The following is a 13,454-nucleotide window of genomic DNA, read 5'->3' as shown; positions in this document are numbered from 1 at the left end:
TCCGTGGCTCTTTAGAGAAGGGTACCTGTGAGAAGCCCTAAGTAGGCGCCGTGGTAGTTGGGCGCCGCTTATCCAGCGCGCTTTTCCGGGATCATCCTTAAGTATCGCCATCTGCGGCAACGTGGCGCATACGATGGGCAACTCACATTCTCTGTGACCTTTCTTTTCCCCAGGCTTTCTAGCTTTATGTCTGCCCTGATTTCAGCCGGCAGGAATCTACTCTTTTCCTTTCACTTCCACTTTCACTTTCAATATATGTCGCATGGTGAATCTGGGGTGCCTTCTCCATCCTTCAGCACTCAAACTTCTACCGTCCTGCTTAGGTAGACATTCGATTCGCCCTTTCAACTTTCGATTTTTTCACCGGTGAAGCCACTTTACCCTTACGTTGTGAACGGACTGCGTCAATTTACAGGCTCGACAAGGGATACACCCTAAGCCTCTTCCGAACCTCACACGATAAACCCAAGTGGGCGAGAACAATAAAGCGCCATTAAACTTCGCCCTTTCGGGCCTTGGAACAGCTACTCACAGATCTACCCATAATGGGAGAGAGCATCCCTTTAAGGTCGTTAAGCTCTGCCAAGGCGAATCTGGAAAGGTTAGAGAGTGGCTCACCAATCTTCTCTCGGGCTCTTCTAGAATATGTTGATCGTGTGTGGACATCTGGAGAAGGAGGCAAGCTCGTCATCAACGACATCAACGGGAAACCGCATGAGTACAAAGTCGAGCAGCACTGGAAGCCCAATCATCATGAAAGAGAGGGATACGGACCGTGAGTCAACCTCTTTTCTTTCAAGTGTATGCAGCTGTCTATGGTTGTTTGAAGCGCTTCGATGCCTTTCAAATCCTACAATAATTTACTGGATCTCGAACGCGTTTAGGCATATTAAATGCATTCTTCGAGCTGTGCTAACCACATGTGTCTCAGCTACACTCCATCCATTTCATACAAAAGCTATCAGGCCCTCGCTGACGACACTCCTCCCTGGTATAACGGCGACGGCAACACCGTAGACCCCGAAGCCAAAATAGACTGGCCCCCGAAGGTTCCCATCAGCGTAGCCTCCTGCAGCTTCTTCCAGGGCACTAGCAGCTTCGAGGAGGTACACGCTGCACACCAAGCGGCAAGCTTACAATGGCTCGAAAGCGACGCCTGCACAGTTCTCAAAAGAAAGCTGGCTGCAGCACTCTGTGATACCGCCCCTGTCAACCGCATCGTCTGCTTCGCTCTGGGCAACCTCCAACGCCACAACGATAATGCCTCGCACGCCCAGCACGCGTGCATCCAAACCCTCCGCGAGATTCTCCCCAAAGGCGACGCCGGCGAAGCTGTCCCGGTATGGGTCCAAGACCCAGGCTACACAGACATCGACAAGCGCATCCTAACCGCCCTAGACATCAACGTCGTCGAAGACCCTCAAGGCTTCCTCGCAATCACGCCAAGCACGCTCGTCATGTCTCTCAGCCCAGACATCCCCGTACGCCAGATCGTCGCCGACGTCCAGTGGCCTGCTGCACTCATCTGCGACACGATCCATGCTGATGAAACGGACTTCGAGAAGCGCGAATTTATCGATTTTGGTGGGTCAAAGGTGCCTGTCTCGCCGTACACGACAGACCCTTGCTCGAAGCGAGTACAGGCTATGATTGAGGGGTGTACGAGCTTCGCCTTCCCGGGCAGCGAGCACTTTGGAGGGACGACTGTGTATCTGCGGAGGCGTGAGTCGCAAACGGAATGAGTGATTGCTAGATACAGCAAGTGCCAAGTGGATGGTTTAGCGCTTCTGCATTGGAGTCGGACGATGAGTAAGTCGCTTTGGGGTGGAACGAAATTGAGAACAGCGGTGGCTATATCAAATCCGCCATCAATTAAACTTGATTGTTTTTATACCCAGGTCACATTGTTGCTGAAACTTTGAAACAGGATGATTAGATCTACCCTCGTGACTGAACAAAAAGCCACCCATCTCACGCTCCTACGCAAATCCCTCAAACCAACCCGAAATATCCCTCACATAGCCGCCTTCGGTATGGTTCCAACCCACCACTGTCGGAGTCTGACGGCCAAAATCAGCCTGACTCCTTCCACAAATAGCAGTGTTGTTCGGACCCGGGTCAGTTTCGCTGTCGGTCCCAGTAGTCCATTGAGGGCGGCATCTGTAGGTGTCATTAACGCCATCGACCATATACACCAGGTTTAGGCCAGTCGTGTTGATATTGCCTTTTTCCCCGTAGACAAAAAAGTCGACGTCCCAGCGTGGGCCGGGCGTGGCTGCGATAGGAGTGCCATTGTCATTACTGAGTTCTGTACCGGCGGCGTCGCGGAGCGTCCAACTGAGGGAGTAGGACTTGATTAGTAAAACGTCTGTTGGAGTTTTGGTGTGTGCTCACTTGATGCTGCTATCGTCGCCAATGATCTTCTAGTGGAATGTTATGTTGAACTGGGGACCAGTCGAAGATACGGGAGATGCCGCAGTGCTGGATGTTGTTACGATGCTAGAGGACGTTGTTATGGTACTGAACGTAGTTGCCGTGGTATTGGAGGTGGCCGAGTATGGCTCGCAAAAAGGGACTATAATCTGGAACAGTGTCTCGAGATAGTACCATACTGCAGACATATCTCCTTCTGCATCACCTGCGGGATTGGAGTCATAGGGCTGTACTTGGATAGGCAGGGAGCAGGCAGGCGCGTGTTCCGATGATACGGTGGTGATTGTTGTAGCTGTGCCCGTGCATCCAATGATGGTCTTGCAGGCCGTGGCAGCTAGTAACACGTCTCTATTCTCCCTTGTTTTCTCTCCCTTTCTCCTCCTTACGGAGTTGCACTATCTCCCTTACGAAGTTGTGTTGCTCCCTTGCTGTCCCTTGCTGTCAAGGGAGTCTCGTTACTCTATATAGTCCCTCGTTACAACCCCAATACAACTCATGCTTCCTTCACTGATTCTTTGCCCTTCCTACGCCAGCTGCCAAGCTGTGGTAGTGCACGAGATCGTTGTGCTATCTGGTGCTGCGGTAATCGGGGTACAGAATGCCGTGCACTGAGGAAACTCGCTTATACCCGTACAACTTGAGGAAGACGTACTAGTTTCTGGTTCTGATGTCTGCTTTGCCGATTTGTCAGGTTTGCCCGTTGGTGTTTTATTTGGGTCTTCCGGATCCCCGGGATCCCCGGGATCCCCGGGATTCCCTGGGTCACTGGGGCTTTTCGGGCATAGACCAAATATCTTCAGCATTAGAGGGCAACTTGGAACTTTTGGTAGGCTTAGAGGCCCGATTGGAAACCCAGGAACATGATATATAACGACACCTATCCCAGTCAGCCTAAAGTTCGGCCAAAGCTACTCTAGGCAGCGGTCTTACCTCCAGGACCTATTATTCTGATAGGCCGTTAGCAATATACTCTAATCTAGGATACCGGGGTGAGCCTACATCGGGATAAGTGCGAGTGCCCGCCCGAGTCTGTTGTAGCCAAGTCAGTAGCAACAGTGATAGCTGCAGTCAATGTTTCGTAGGCCGGTATTGTGGAAAAAGAGTACACTTCAGCCAATACACCGCTAACAGTGGTTGTCAAGTCTCCTCCGGTTGGACCTGGGAATAACGTTGGCATTGGTTACCCAGCGGATGCCGATTGCTCACTTTTTGTAAGCTGTGCCAGTGAGGGCATTGACAAAGTGGACTATGGTGATGAAAGCAGTCCTAGGGAAAGCGTTGATAATACGCCCAGACCTAACGAAGCCTGCCCGAGGACTCAGGTTGAAATTGATGTGAACTCTGTTGTATTGTAGATGCCGTAAAGGCGGACTATATAGAGGAACGAGATGAACTATCCCTTAGGGCGCTCCCTTGGTCGTTCCCTTGGCAGCAAGGAAGCACCACAACTCCGTAAGGAAGAGAAAGGGAGAGTAAGGGATACCTAGGGGGGTGGTGTGCACGCAGGTGAACCGTATGAGTTGCTGATCCTAGGTTGCTGCAACCCGAGTTCCAGTCTTAGTTGTACTTACATTGCGTAAAATATTGTTCCAGATGATATCGGGGGTTCGATTAACGAGGCGGTGACATTCTTAACAAACGACGTAGCCTACGAGATAAAGAAGGATTGGGACATTCTATGTGCTTCTGCGTATACATAGGTGGGCTATATGGCCATTTCCAAAAGTCTACACTCACGTGTTCCGTCGATGCATCACGTTCATGCAGCTCTCTGAATAAGGCAAGAAACTCTTTCCCCCAAGTATCATCGGGGATACAGGATCCAAATACATAAGATGGCTTTGTGAGATCCTTGAATCGATTGGCGATCTCGCGATTACTCCATTTTATCATAATGACATAAGTTCTGGTTGACGCTCCGTGGGGTCCCTCAGACCAGTCGCGAAGAATTGATTCAACGTCGCCCGCGGAGGTTCGACGAGACGTCCTCGGAGGCTGGGTCCATGTCCCAAGTTGCAAATTATTAACAAAGGCTTCCATATCGCTACCTGCAGATGCCTGAACATAGATGATGTCTAGAGACACCACACCCCAAGAGTAGAATGCATGATTAGGTGCCCTTAGATGGTGTATCCGAGGAGGAGTTGCCAGATAGGGAAGGAGTGGCAGGAATGTATACGAAAAGTCTGTAGACGTAATTTTGCTCAGGGCGGTGGGCGTAATGGTGTGCCAGGGCAGCAGTCCGTCCCTCCATGCTAAAACCTTCAGTAAGCAGACTATTGCCAAAGCATATCGTGGACGTACAAATCAAAATGTAAACGCAGGTGAGGTCATCACTCTGTCTTCCCCAACTAATAGACTGCCAGAATCTTTCCCGCGCAATGAGTGACATTGAATGGTTCCATGCAGGTTGTGCTGGTCCAGGAGGTCCATCGCGCGGGACATTCTCTAAAAATGTGAGGCGAATGATAGTTAAGACACTTGCAATGTCGCGAGGCATATTTTGTGATAATGTGAGCCCATCTTAATGCAGGTGACGAGAAGTCCCAGATAATGTAGCTTTGAGTCGATAATTGCGGCGAAGTTGCGGCGAGGTTGACTAACCGAGACGGGGTCAAAAGCCATCACGTGACAATCTGGTCTCTCTTCAAGAGCAAACGCTACTCAATTCTAGGATTCGTGCTGTTGAAGTAAGCTTCTTCCCTCCAGCAAAATTCGCGTGTTCTACGTGGGCATTTTCTCTTCTTTGCATGAGTCGGAAGCCGTCGACGATCAAATTATGGGTCCAATGCTGCAACCAAAGCACTGTCTTGAGATCAGCATGTGGAGCCGAATTGGGGTTTTAGAGACAGTATCGATCAGTTGTAAAGGGAAAGACAAGCCGTATTTGGCCGCTCTCTCGCGGTGGAAACCTGGAATTGAGGTTACTGTTGCGAAGACCAAGCTGCTTGGCCAGTAACTCGAAGCCTACAATCTTCTTCAGCTGCGGCTTGTGTGAGCTGTCGATTTGGCAGATTTCAAACACGAACAAGCAAGCTGGAGCCCCTTTTGACGTAACATTCTATCAGCCTATCGCCTTCCCTAATCGGCATCCGGCAAGCACAGACAACCGAAGGCGTTGATGGCATCGCGACCCAGCGTTTCCAACGTCCAGTAGTCGGTGTTTGGCGTTCTTAGTCTCAAGTCAGATATTTCCACCCGCCGATTCGAGATCTCCGCATATCAAGCTTGATCCCTGGGGTGTGCCGTGCCCCTGAGTTAGTGGAGCGCAAGGCGGGACAGCCACCAGGTCATTGGCTCATGGCACAAGCGAACAGATGGCGCGCGTAAAGGTATTAAGGAGGGGTCATGGCGGGAGAGCTTCGCAAAACCTGCTCCTGCTGTCGTTTGCTTTTTCGCCTGCTTTACGACAGAGCTGCAAACCGCATTGGATAAGAAATCGTGAGTCCTGATCCGTAACGGCACCAATACGCCCTTATCACCCTCATGCATCGGAGCGGACGTGGAGAGAAAGACGTATGCGCGTCCTTTGACGGACTTTGGGAGGGCAGCGAGGTGAGCGGTCGGTGTCGTCGTTCAGGAAAAGGGCAGCTGGAGACCCGAGCCGCAGGTCTTCCATTCGACTGTGCGGCTGGGATTTGCCATGGATACCCCAGAGTCACTCCCATCGCTTACGCCCGCACAGTCGTTCAAACAGGGAGTAAAGACGTCGAAGTTGCCTTGGGCTCTGGTGGCTTGAGATGCCAATTGGCTTTGCGATGCCTGCTCACTGTGGCTGGCTGCATCGACGTCATGCCGGCAGGGTGCTTGCACTGACCGGGAGAAGATGTGCGGCTGGAAGGCAGTTCGGAGCTGGACGTCGGTTGATGTTGCATCGCCGGCACTTTTGTCCCGCGTTGGCGGCTCAGCTTTACATAGCAGTTCCACAGATGGTCGGTCTGAACCATGGACGGCGTCGAAGCCGTCGAAGAACTAGGAAGTGTCTCCGCTCAGTTGCTAAAGTCCAAAATCCGTCGTGGCCAAAGAGCACTTGGTGCTCCCGACTCTAGATGCATGCTTGGCGATCGATGCAGCGCTAACGCATTCCCAGCTCAACCTCGCCATCCAAGATTTGGGCCTCTACTGCTCGACGAATCCCAGCATGCCGTCCACCGTCTTGCCGTGGCTGCCACCCTGCAAGTCGCCTTGTTAGCACCCACTTGGAGCGAATCTCCCGCCCGCGTATGCTGGTCCGAATGCACAGTGTTCATGCAATGCGTGGCCGGACAGTGGAAGATCATGCTTTACACGTCGAAAAACGAGGTGGGCTGCCACCTGACGACATGCAGAAGAGCAACACGATCATCATTTTATGAGCTGTCAGGACGTCTGCGGGGAAGCCTAGAGATTAGCAGGGTCTGGATCCCACGGGAGCTGGCACTCCACATGCTGCTAGGATTGAACGCGATGGGAATGATCACTAGTCTTCGGGGCCCACACGCCCCAGGAAGGAGAGCATGAGTGCACAATAGCCTTGGTAGTGATCTTCCTCCGCTCACGTTCAGCTGCATTTCAACTCTGGAGGGAAGAAAGCACTCGTTTCTCGCACTGATATAAAAGCTCCTCGTCATCAGTCCACGGACCGGCAAAACCTTATCATCCTTCCTGTACGCTCGCTCCACTGGGCGTAACCTGTCAGAATATCACTTTGCCCGTGTTAGGCCTACCGCGACGCAGCCCTTGTCGTTCCGTGGCGTTCGTGGAGTAAATTGACTACCCACCCACCCGGTACCTTTCCCGCTCCTAGAATGCCCCAATTCTAGCATATATTCTCCTCTCATCCTCTAAAAATATAAGGCCTGGTCACTAATCCTGCCATTGTTTGAATATCCTTTCGTTGTCGCTTCGTGCCAGAGACCGCGTATTCCTCTGCCATTTTTCACTCGTTCTTCTAGAGTAGGTCGTAGCTATGGTGTACAACATTACCTACCGTCGACCTTCGTTCGTTCCGTCTTCCCGCGACTCGTTGTCTGGCAACGAGAAACGGGGTTCGATTGATGGCTCCGTAACGTCTGGAAGTTCTGGCATGTCGCATGGCATTCCTGACGCCCTTTCGTTTGATAGAATCATCGCTGGAGGGGTCTGCCCTGTAAGTACTCAGGTCTCTAAAGTAAACGGAGAACTCTCGCACTAACAATATCATAGCCCTGTACAGTCCGCGATTTCATGAACTATCTCAAGTATATCGAGCTGTCTGCTGAGAACCTCCAATTCTTCCTTTGGTATCGCGACTACGTGAAACGCTTCAATGAAACACCCGCGAAGGAGCAGGCATTGGCTCCCGAGTGGACTGAGGTGCAATCTGAGGCCGAAGCGCAGACTCAAGGCAGATCGAAGAACATGAACTCGGATGCTGTAGCTATACTCAATGGCACAGACTTCGCGGGCGGTCCAAAGGTTACCGAGGGTGAGAAGGTCAATCCATTCTATACGCCACCACGCACTCCATCCGAGGGCAGACAAGAGGCACTTTCATCCGACGAGTCTACCTATGAGAGCACAGTCTCGGAAGGGAAAACGGACCATGCCAAGAGGGCAGAGGGCGCTTTTCAGGATGCTAATCTGAAGTGGAAGCCATGTAAGTATCAATAAACACCTTCACGTCTGACAGCGATTTAATTGTTCATAGTGTCTATTCAGCCGTATCGCGAGGAAATAACCAGGATCATTTCCATCTACATTGCAGATGGTGGTTCCCGTCAGCTCAATCTTTCGTCGAGAGAGAGGGCGTCTCTTCTTCATGCTCTTCAGAACACTACCCACCCATCAGCATTCCGTGAAGTCATTACCACCGTTGAATGGTCTTTGAGGTGCCAGGCACATCCTAATTTCATCCGGTGGACGATCTGTAACGGCAACCGTCCCCGTGTCATTTTTGCTCGTGGCCTGGGCATTGGTGGAATTGTCGGTGGCCTTGTCGCTGCAATTCTCATTACTCTGAGCAGCGCGGGACGCGGCTGGCGAGTCCTCTCGTTCATTGGCTTCATGATCGGCATCTCTACTCTTATCGCTGCCTGGAAGGGCATGTGTGTTGTAAGTAGGCCACTGTCACTCCGTCTGAGCCACATGGCTAACTTGTATAGGTTCTCCACGGTATGCACCACCGCCATCTCCGACCATGGGAGCTCTTCGCCTCGGACGATGAGCCCGAAGGTGTCGACATGAAATCCGATTCTATCGAGAGCCTGGCGTCCGCCAACTCCAGTAACAGCTGGGAAAATGAGCCGTGGGTGGCCAAGTACGAAAAGCGCAACCTCATCCGTAAAGTCTTCGACCGTGAAGTGTGGGTTCAAGAGCCAGCTCTACGGCAGATCCAGGACACCATTTTCCTTCAGGCCATTCTCGGCGCCTTCGTCATCTCCGCCGTTTCGGTAGGCATATTCTGCGCTTTTCCAAAAGGCAATTTCTTTTAGAAACAATATGCGGAATTTGTACGACTTATGGGTTCGGATCAGTGGCTATCGCCGTTCGTTTTTGTCTTTCACAGTGATGGATACCCTTAATGCTTGGAAATAATCTTGGGATTTCTCCTTATGGACCTATCTAATCTCAACTCTGGACGAAGATATCGGACGTTTATTTCTTTCTTGATGTTTTCTGTCCAACATTCTGAAAGGATCATGGGACCTCTGGACAAAGCATCCAGGGCCAGGATGTTACTAGTGTTGATAACGTTCTGGGTTCTGAAATCGAAATGCTGCCTGCTGAATACATAATAAGATAACTTCCGTGCACGCCATGTCAAGTAATTGTTTCCGAAAGGGCTGGGACCCGGTGTTGATCTCCCGCTAAAATGCCCGCATCATCGACCTCAAGCTAGCCAGCTGCCAGCTCTACGACGCGCAACAATCTGACCACCAATACTGCCCAGCATGCTACTATCCATGCACCCTGCACTTCTTGTGCCTGGAAGATCACAATGCGCCCCTGGTCTCTCGTCTCGCCCGCCTCTCGCGGGATAGGCTTCGCCATTGCGCGGCATCTCCTCCGCACCACCACCGCACCCCTCGTCGCAACCGCCCGGATGGACCTAGATAAAACCAAGGAGGAGCTTGTGGCCGGCCTGAATGGCGTAGACGAAGAGCGGTTGACCGTCCTGAAGGTCGATGTGTTGGGTACGTCGTCTCTCGCACATCTCACAAAACAGCCCTCGTCGACATAACATCCACAAGCCCCAATCATGGCCCAATTCAACTCTACAGGTTCAATTGAAACTAACACTCCTTTACAGATGAATCCACAATCTCCGCCGCCGCCGCCCACTGCACCTCGCACTTCCCCCCGACCGCCTCCCCAGCCCACCACCTCCACCTCGCCTTCATAATTCCAGGCCTCCTCTTCCCCGAGAAATCCCCCGCCCAGATAGATGCCGACGACGCCCTGCTCACCTTCCGCACCAACACGCTAGGCCCCATGCTCATGCTAAAGCACTTCGCCCCCTTCCTCCCGCGCAAATCCACGCCCATCGACAACTCGGATGCAGACGTGCTGAAAGGCCTCCCCGCTATCCCAACCGCCGCATTCATGTCCGCGCGGGTGGGCAGCATAACTGACAACCGGCTGGGCGGGTGGTACAGCTACCGCGCGTCGAAGGCGGGGTTGAATCAGGTGGTTCGGACGTTTGATAACCACCTCAGGACGGCGAGTGGGGAGAAGGCGGTGGCGGTGGGGTTGCATCCTGGGACGGTCAAGACGGGGCTGAGTAGGGATTTTTGGGGGAGCACGAAGAAAGAGAAGCTGTTTGATCGGGATTGGGTTGCGGAGAGGCTGGTGGAGGTTGTGAAAGGGGTGAGGGTGGAGGGGAGGGGGAAGTGTTGGGATTGGGAAGGGAAGGAGATTCCCCCATGAGGTGGTTGAATGGTGTTGTTCACAGGGTTGTGGCTAGCAGCGGGTTTCGACTGTGTGAGCATATGCCGAGCACTGAGGTGTTCAGTGCCATGTATCGCGTGTGGCAGAGGTGAAAGAGTAACCATGGAACTACATGGCTCGTAACGCCCACACAGCGCATACTACCTTCAAAATCAATCAAAGCAAATAGATTAAAGTATCTCATATGATTCTATGAGGCAGAGAGGTTCCCATATCCAGTAAAATACACCTCCGTGATAATCAAGCCATGCCTCAAACGCCATATCGTACCCTCGGTCCCACCGAAGAATGCCGCCATCCAATGCATGAGGAGAAATCCAAGAATAAAATATCTCATCGATCCAAAACAAAAGAAAAGAATTGAAGGAGCACAGTACTTTCTGCCGGACATGTTCATCGTCGCAGCAAGAAGGGACATGGATGAAGCCTTACAAATCATGAACATCATAGCCAATCATCCGTCGTCATACGCCGTACTCCGAAGCATCAGTCCCTGAGGAGAGGCGTCGACATCCCATGACTACCGCATCAACATGGGCTTGTTGTTCCTCCGGAGGAAAGGACTCGGCATCTCGTCGCAAGTATCAGGATCCCATTGCGCGACCTTGGTCGGCGATCCAAAGGTCCGCTTGATAGCCTTCTTGCCTTCGTCTTCGCTGACAGCATGGGCTTGGATTTGGATCCCCCTAGCCTGTTTAAGTTCCACGAGGGTTCGACCTTGTATGTTGTTCCGCATCGCCTGGATACGCATCTGTTCGTTGCCCTTCTTGGACTTCAGGCCACCGTTCTCAGCCGAGTTCGAGTTCGAGTTCGAGTCCTTCGCTAGGTTGAGCTTTGATGCTTGGCCCTTACGGACCGGGCTTCCATTTACTGTCGCCGCCTTGGCTTTCCTCCTCTCCGGGCTTGTCGACACGATTGGCACGGCGCTCTGAGGCCTGACCTTTGGTCCGTTCCCATTCGGCGCAAACAAGTTAGGAGCGCTAGCTAGGCGCTGGTTCGACTTGATAACTGGACGTTGCGCATTGGCGAGGACCTTGAAAGGGTCTTCATTGTCATGATTGCCAGCGGCACTCTTTGCTCGTGTTGGTGACGGGAGCACCGGAAGATCGTCGTCATCCAACCCATCGAAGTTTCCATTCCATTCATCTGTGGGTGACGATGGTACTTCCGGTTCCCACCTCTCTCCGGCCGTAACCGCGGCAAAGATATTCTTGCGAACGCCCGTCTTGCCCGTCTTACGAGGTGACAGCGATAGCGAATCAATAGACATAGGGCTGGGGTCCGCCATCTGAATATCCATTGGCGACGGAGGGACTGGGGCGATGCTCGTCCTGGCTCGTGCGAGTGGAGCACGTGCTGCACGCGCTTTGGGCTTGGTATCGTCTGGCGAGTCTAATGAGAGTGATGACAGATCCGTCATGCTAGGGAAGTCCGAAGCCTCGCCTAATGTGCTGAATGAAGCGCCCGACTGGTGTTGTTCTGGCGCGAACAGCGGCGGTTTTGTTGTCAATTGTGTTGGAGTAGAGGACCGAGGCGGTAAGGGTATGTCCGATACGATAAGGGTCTTCCCAGAACTCTGCTTTGCTAGCTCTTCAGAGACACGCCTGGTAACCTCAGCTTCGAAAGTCTGTCGAAGCTTCTCAAGTGCTACCGCGACCTGTCGGTCAATTTCGAGTCTCGCCTTCACTTCCCATTCTCTGCGGACGGAATCGCTGACGTTTTTCCTTATTGCATCGGTCTCTGCGACTCTCTTCGCAAGCATCTCTTGAGCCTGGTTCCTCAACTGTCTTGCTTCCTCTCTATCTCTCCGCATTTTCTGGCTTAGCAGTACTGCCTCTTGCTCCTTACGCATCACCCTGACTATAGGGAGATTGAGGAAATCTACGGTAGTGGGGCGAAGGTCTGGGTTGGTTCTCAAACAGGTGTCAACAATCTTCTGTAGGTCGGCCGAGTAGCACAATGGTAATCGTGGAACTTTCCCTCCTCTGATCTTCTGAATAAGCTCGAGGTGGGTGCGCGCGTTGAAGGGTGGCTCTTTTGCACACAGCTCGTACACAATACAACCCAAGGCCCATATATCGGACTTCAGACTATATTTCTCACTCTGACAGATCTCCGGTGACATGTAGAACGGAGTGCCCACGTATGTGGATGCAAAGTCGTTGGCAAGAATGATTTTCGACAGACCGAAGTCTCCGAGCTTGACTAAGTTGTCGGCCCCAAGGAAGACTGAAGATAGTTAGCAAGGCAATGTAGGATCACTTAAGAAGAGATTGCCTACTATTCTCTGGCTTAAGGTCCCTATGTAAGACCGATGGTTTGACCGAATTGGGAACGGTAATGGAACCATATCCCATGACATCGTGTCCCGCTTCCGGTGGGTCCTCCCCATAGTGGCATCGAAACAACGCGCTAACAATCTGGGAAAAGATACTCCAGACGAACATTTCCTCGGCCATTTGTCGTTTGTCCTTCAGGATCCTAATGACCTTGCCCAGATCACCATTCCCGCAATATTCCATGTAAAGATGAAGGTCCTGGGATTGCTTAAGATGTTCGCGCTCGTAGTATGCGACGATGTTTGTGTGCCTGAGCTCTTTGAGAATGGAAAGTTCTGCTTGAAGTTGTTCGCGTTCCTTCGGAGACATCTTGGTGTAGCTTATTTCCTTGCGGCACAGGATCTATATAGTATCAGTAGGTGAAGAGGTAATTGGAGGTTCGAGTTCGGGTTTGCATACATAGCCATCGGCCTTCCTCCTCACTTTGCGAATGACCCCGAACGACCCATGGCCTGGGAGACGTTAGCATACAATTGATGCGAACCAGTGGAGATTGTATTTATACATACCAATCTTCTCTAACACGTCGTACTTGTCGTCCTCGGTCATGCTGAGCGCTAGAATGGTCAGTGTAATTGGTGGTGGGTAGAGGAATTGGGTTGCTAGAGCATGGAGTTGGTGAGGGAAGAGGTAGGGTTTCCTGGAGCTAGGTTATGCGAAACGCGGGCTGTGTTTTGTAGACGGCGTTGCGAAGGGCAACCGCGACCGACCCAATCGATTTATGCACGTGACATTCCAGATCCCGCCTGGCGATCTTATCTCCGCCCCGCCGCC

At 52.1% G+C, this 13,454-nt stretch overlaps 6 protein-coding genes across 6 annotated transcripts; 4 read left to right on the top strand and 2 right to left on the bottom strand.

Annotated features, from left to right (window-relative positions):
* Window positions 1-545: 545 nt before the first annotated feature.
* BDZ99DRAFT_570907 (uncharacterized protein) lies at window positions 546-1,866 on the top strand (the record flags this gene model as incomplete). The annotated part of the gene is made up of 2 exons (XM_033728043.1): window positions 546-775; window positions 932-1,866. 2 exons carry the CDS (start codon window positions 546-548, stop codon window positions 1,740-1,742), a joined length of 1,041 nt encoding a protein of 346 aa, XP_033577283.1. The 3' UTR covers window positions 1,743-1,866.
* Window positions 1,867-2,423: 557 nt separating this feature from the next.
* Window positions 2,424-5,338, bottom strand: BDZ99DRAFT_498469 (uncharacterized protein; the record flags this gene model as incomplete). The annotated part of the gene is made up of 7 exons (XM_033723581.1): window positions 4,738-5,338; window positions 4,171-4,688; window positions 4,005-4,081; window positions 3,640-3,774; window positions 3,364-3,380; window positions 3,086-3,310; window positions 2,424-2,767 (listed from the first exon to the last, which is right to left on the bottom strand). Exons 1-7 carry the CDS (start codon window positions 4,931-4,933, stop codon window positions 2,424-2,426), a joined length of 1,512 nt encoding a protein of 503 aa, XP_033577282.1. The 5' UTR covers window positions 4,934-5,338.
* Window positions 5,339-6,378: 1,040 nt separating this feature from the next.
* On the top strand, window positions 6,379-6,933 carry BDZ99DRAFT_476493 (uncharacterized protein; the record flags this gene model as incomplete). The annotated part of the gene is made up of 1 exon (XM_033722062.1): window positions 6,379-6,933. The coding sequence occupies one exon, from the start codon at window positions 6,379-6,381 to the stop codon at window positions 6,931-6,933; it is 555 nt and encodes a 184-aa protein (XP_033577281.1).
* A 448-nt stretch (window positions 6,934-7,381) lies between these two features.
* Window positions 7,382-8,885, top strand: BDZ99DRAFT_386866 (uncharacterized protein; the record flags this gene model as incomplete). Its single annotated transcript, XM_033715493.1, has 4 exons — window positions 7,382-7,561; window positions 7,618-8,050; window positions 8,102-8,505; window positions 8,556-8,885. 4 exons carry the CDS (start codon window positions 7,382-7,384, stop codon window positions 8,883-8,885), a joined length of 1,347 nt encoding a protein of 448 aa, XP_033577280.1.
* A 417-nt stretch (window positions 8,886-9,302) lies between these two features.
* On the top strand, window positions 9,303-10,542 carry BDZ99DRAFT_442962 (short-chain dehydrogenase/reductase-like protein). Its single transcript, XM_033717830.1, has 2 exons — window positions 9,303-9,587; window positions 9,704-10,542. The coding sequence occupies exons 1-2, from the start codon at window positions 9,392-9,394 to the stop codon at window positions 10,318-10,320; spliced, it is 813 nt and encodes a 270-aa protein (XP_033577279.1). The 5' UTR covers window positions 9,303-9,391; the 3' UTR covers window positions 10,321-10,542.
* BDZ99DRAFT_416582 (G2-specific protein kinase-like protein nimA) lies at window positions 10,504-13,299 on the bottom strand. Its single transcript, XM_033716791.1, has 4 exons — window positions 13,190-13,299; window positions 13,080-13,132; window positions 12,623-13,022; window positions 10,504-12,570 (listed from the first exon to the last, which is right to left on the bottom strand). The coding sequence occupies exons 1-4, from the start codon at window positions 13,227-13,229 to the stop codon at window positions 10,862-10,864; spliced, it is 2,202 nt and encodes a 733-aa protein (XP_033577278.1). The 5' UTR covers window positions 13,230-13,299; the 3' UTR covers window positions 10,504-10,861.
* Between the last annotated feature and the right edge of the window lie 155 nt (window positions 13,300-13,454).

Source organism: Mytilinidion resinicola, assembly GCF_010093595.1.
Source record: "Mytilinidion resinicola strain CBS 304.34 unplaced genomic scaffold BDZ99scaffold_9, whole genome shotgun sequence".
Lineage (NCBI taxonomy): Eukaryota > Fungi > Ascomycota > Dothideomycetes > Mytilinidiales > Mytilinidiaceae > Mytilinidion > Mytilinidion resinicola.
The sequence above is the reverse complement of the archived record's forward strand: the minus strand, read 5'-3'. Positions and strand labels throughout refer to the sequence as shown.

What these genes read in the sequence shown, in the direction of transcription:
- BDZ99DRAFT_416582 (XM_033716791.1), bottom strand. Translation starts at nt 13,229, where the DNA reads ATGACCGAGGACGACAAGTACGACGTGTTAGAGAAGATTG. An exon ending in CGACGTGTTAGAGAAGATTG is followed by an intron (nt 13,133 to 13,189) that starts GTATGTATAAAT and finishes AACGTCTCCCAG; the next exon opens with GCCATGGGTCGTTCGGGGTC. An exon ending in GGACCTTAAGCCAGAGAATA is followed by an intron (nt 12,571 to 12,622) that starts GTAGGCAATCTC and finishes AACTATCTTCAG; the next exon opens with TCTTCCTTGGGGCCGACAAC.
- BDZ99DRAFT_442962 (XM_033717830.1), top strand. Translation starts at nt 9,392, where the DNA reads ATGCGCCCCTGGTCTCTCGTCTCGCCCGCCTCTCGCGGGATAGGCTTC. An exon ending in CCTGAAGGTCGATGTGTTGG is followed by an intron (nt 9,588 to 9,703) that starts GTACGTCGTCTC and finishes ACTCCTTTACAG; the next exon opens with ATGAATCCACAATCTCCGCC.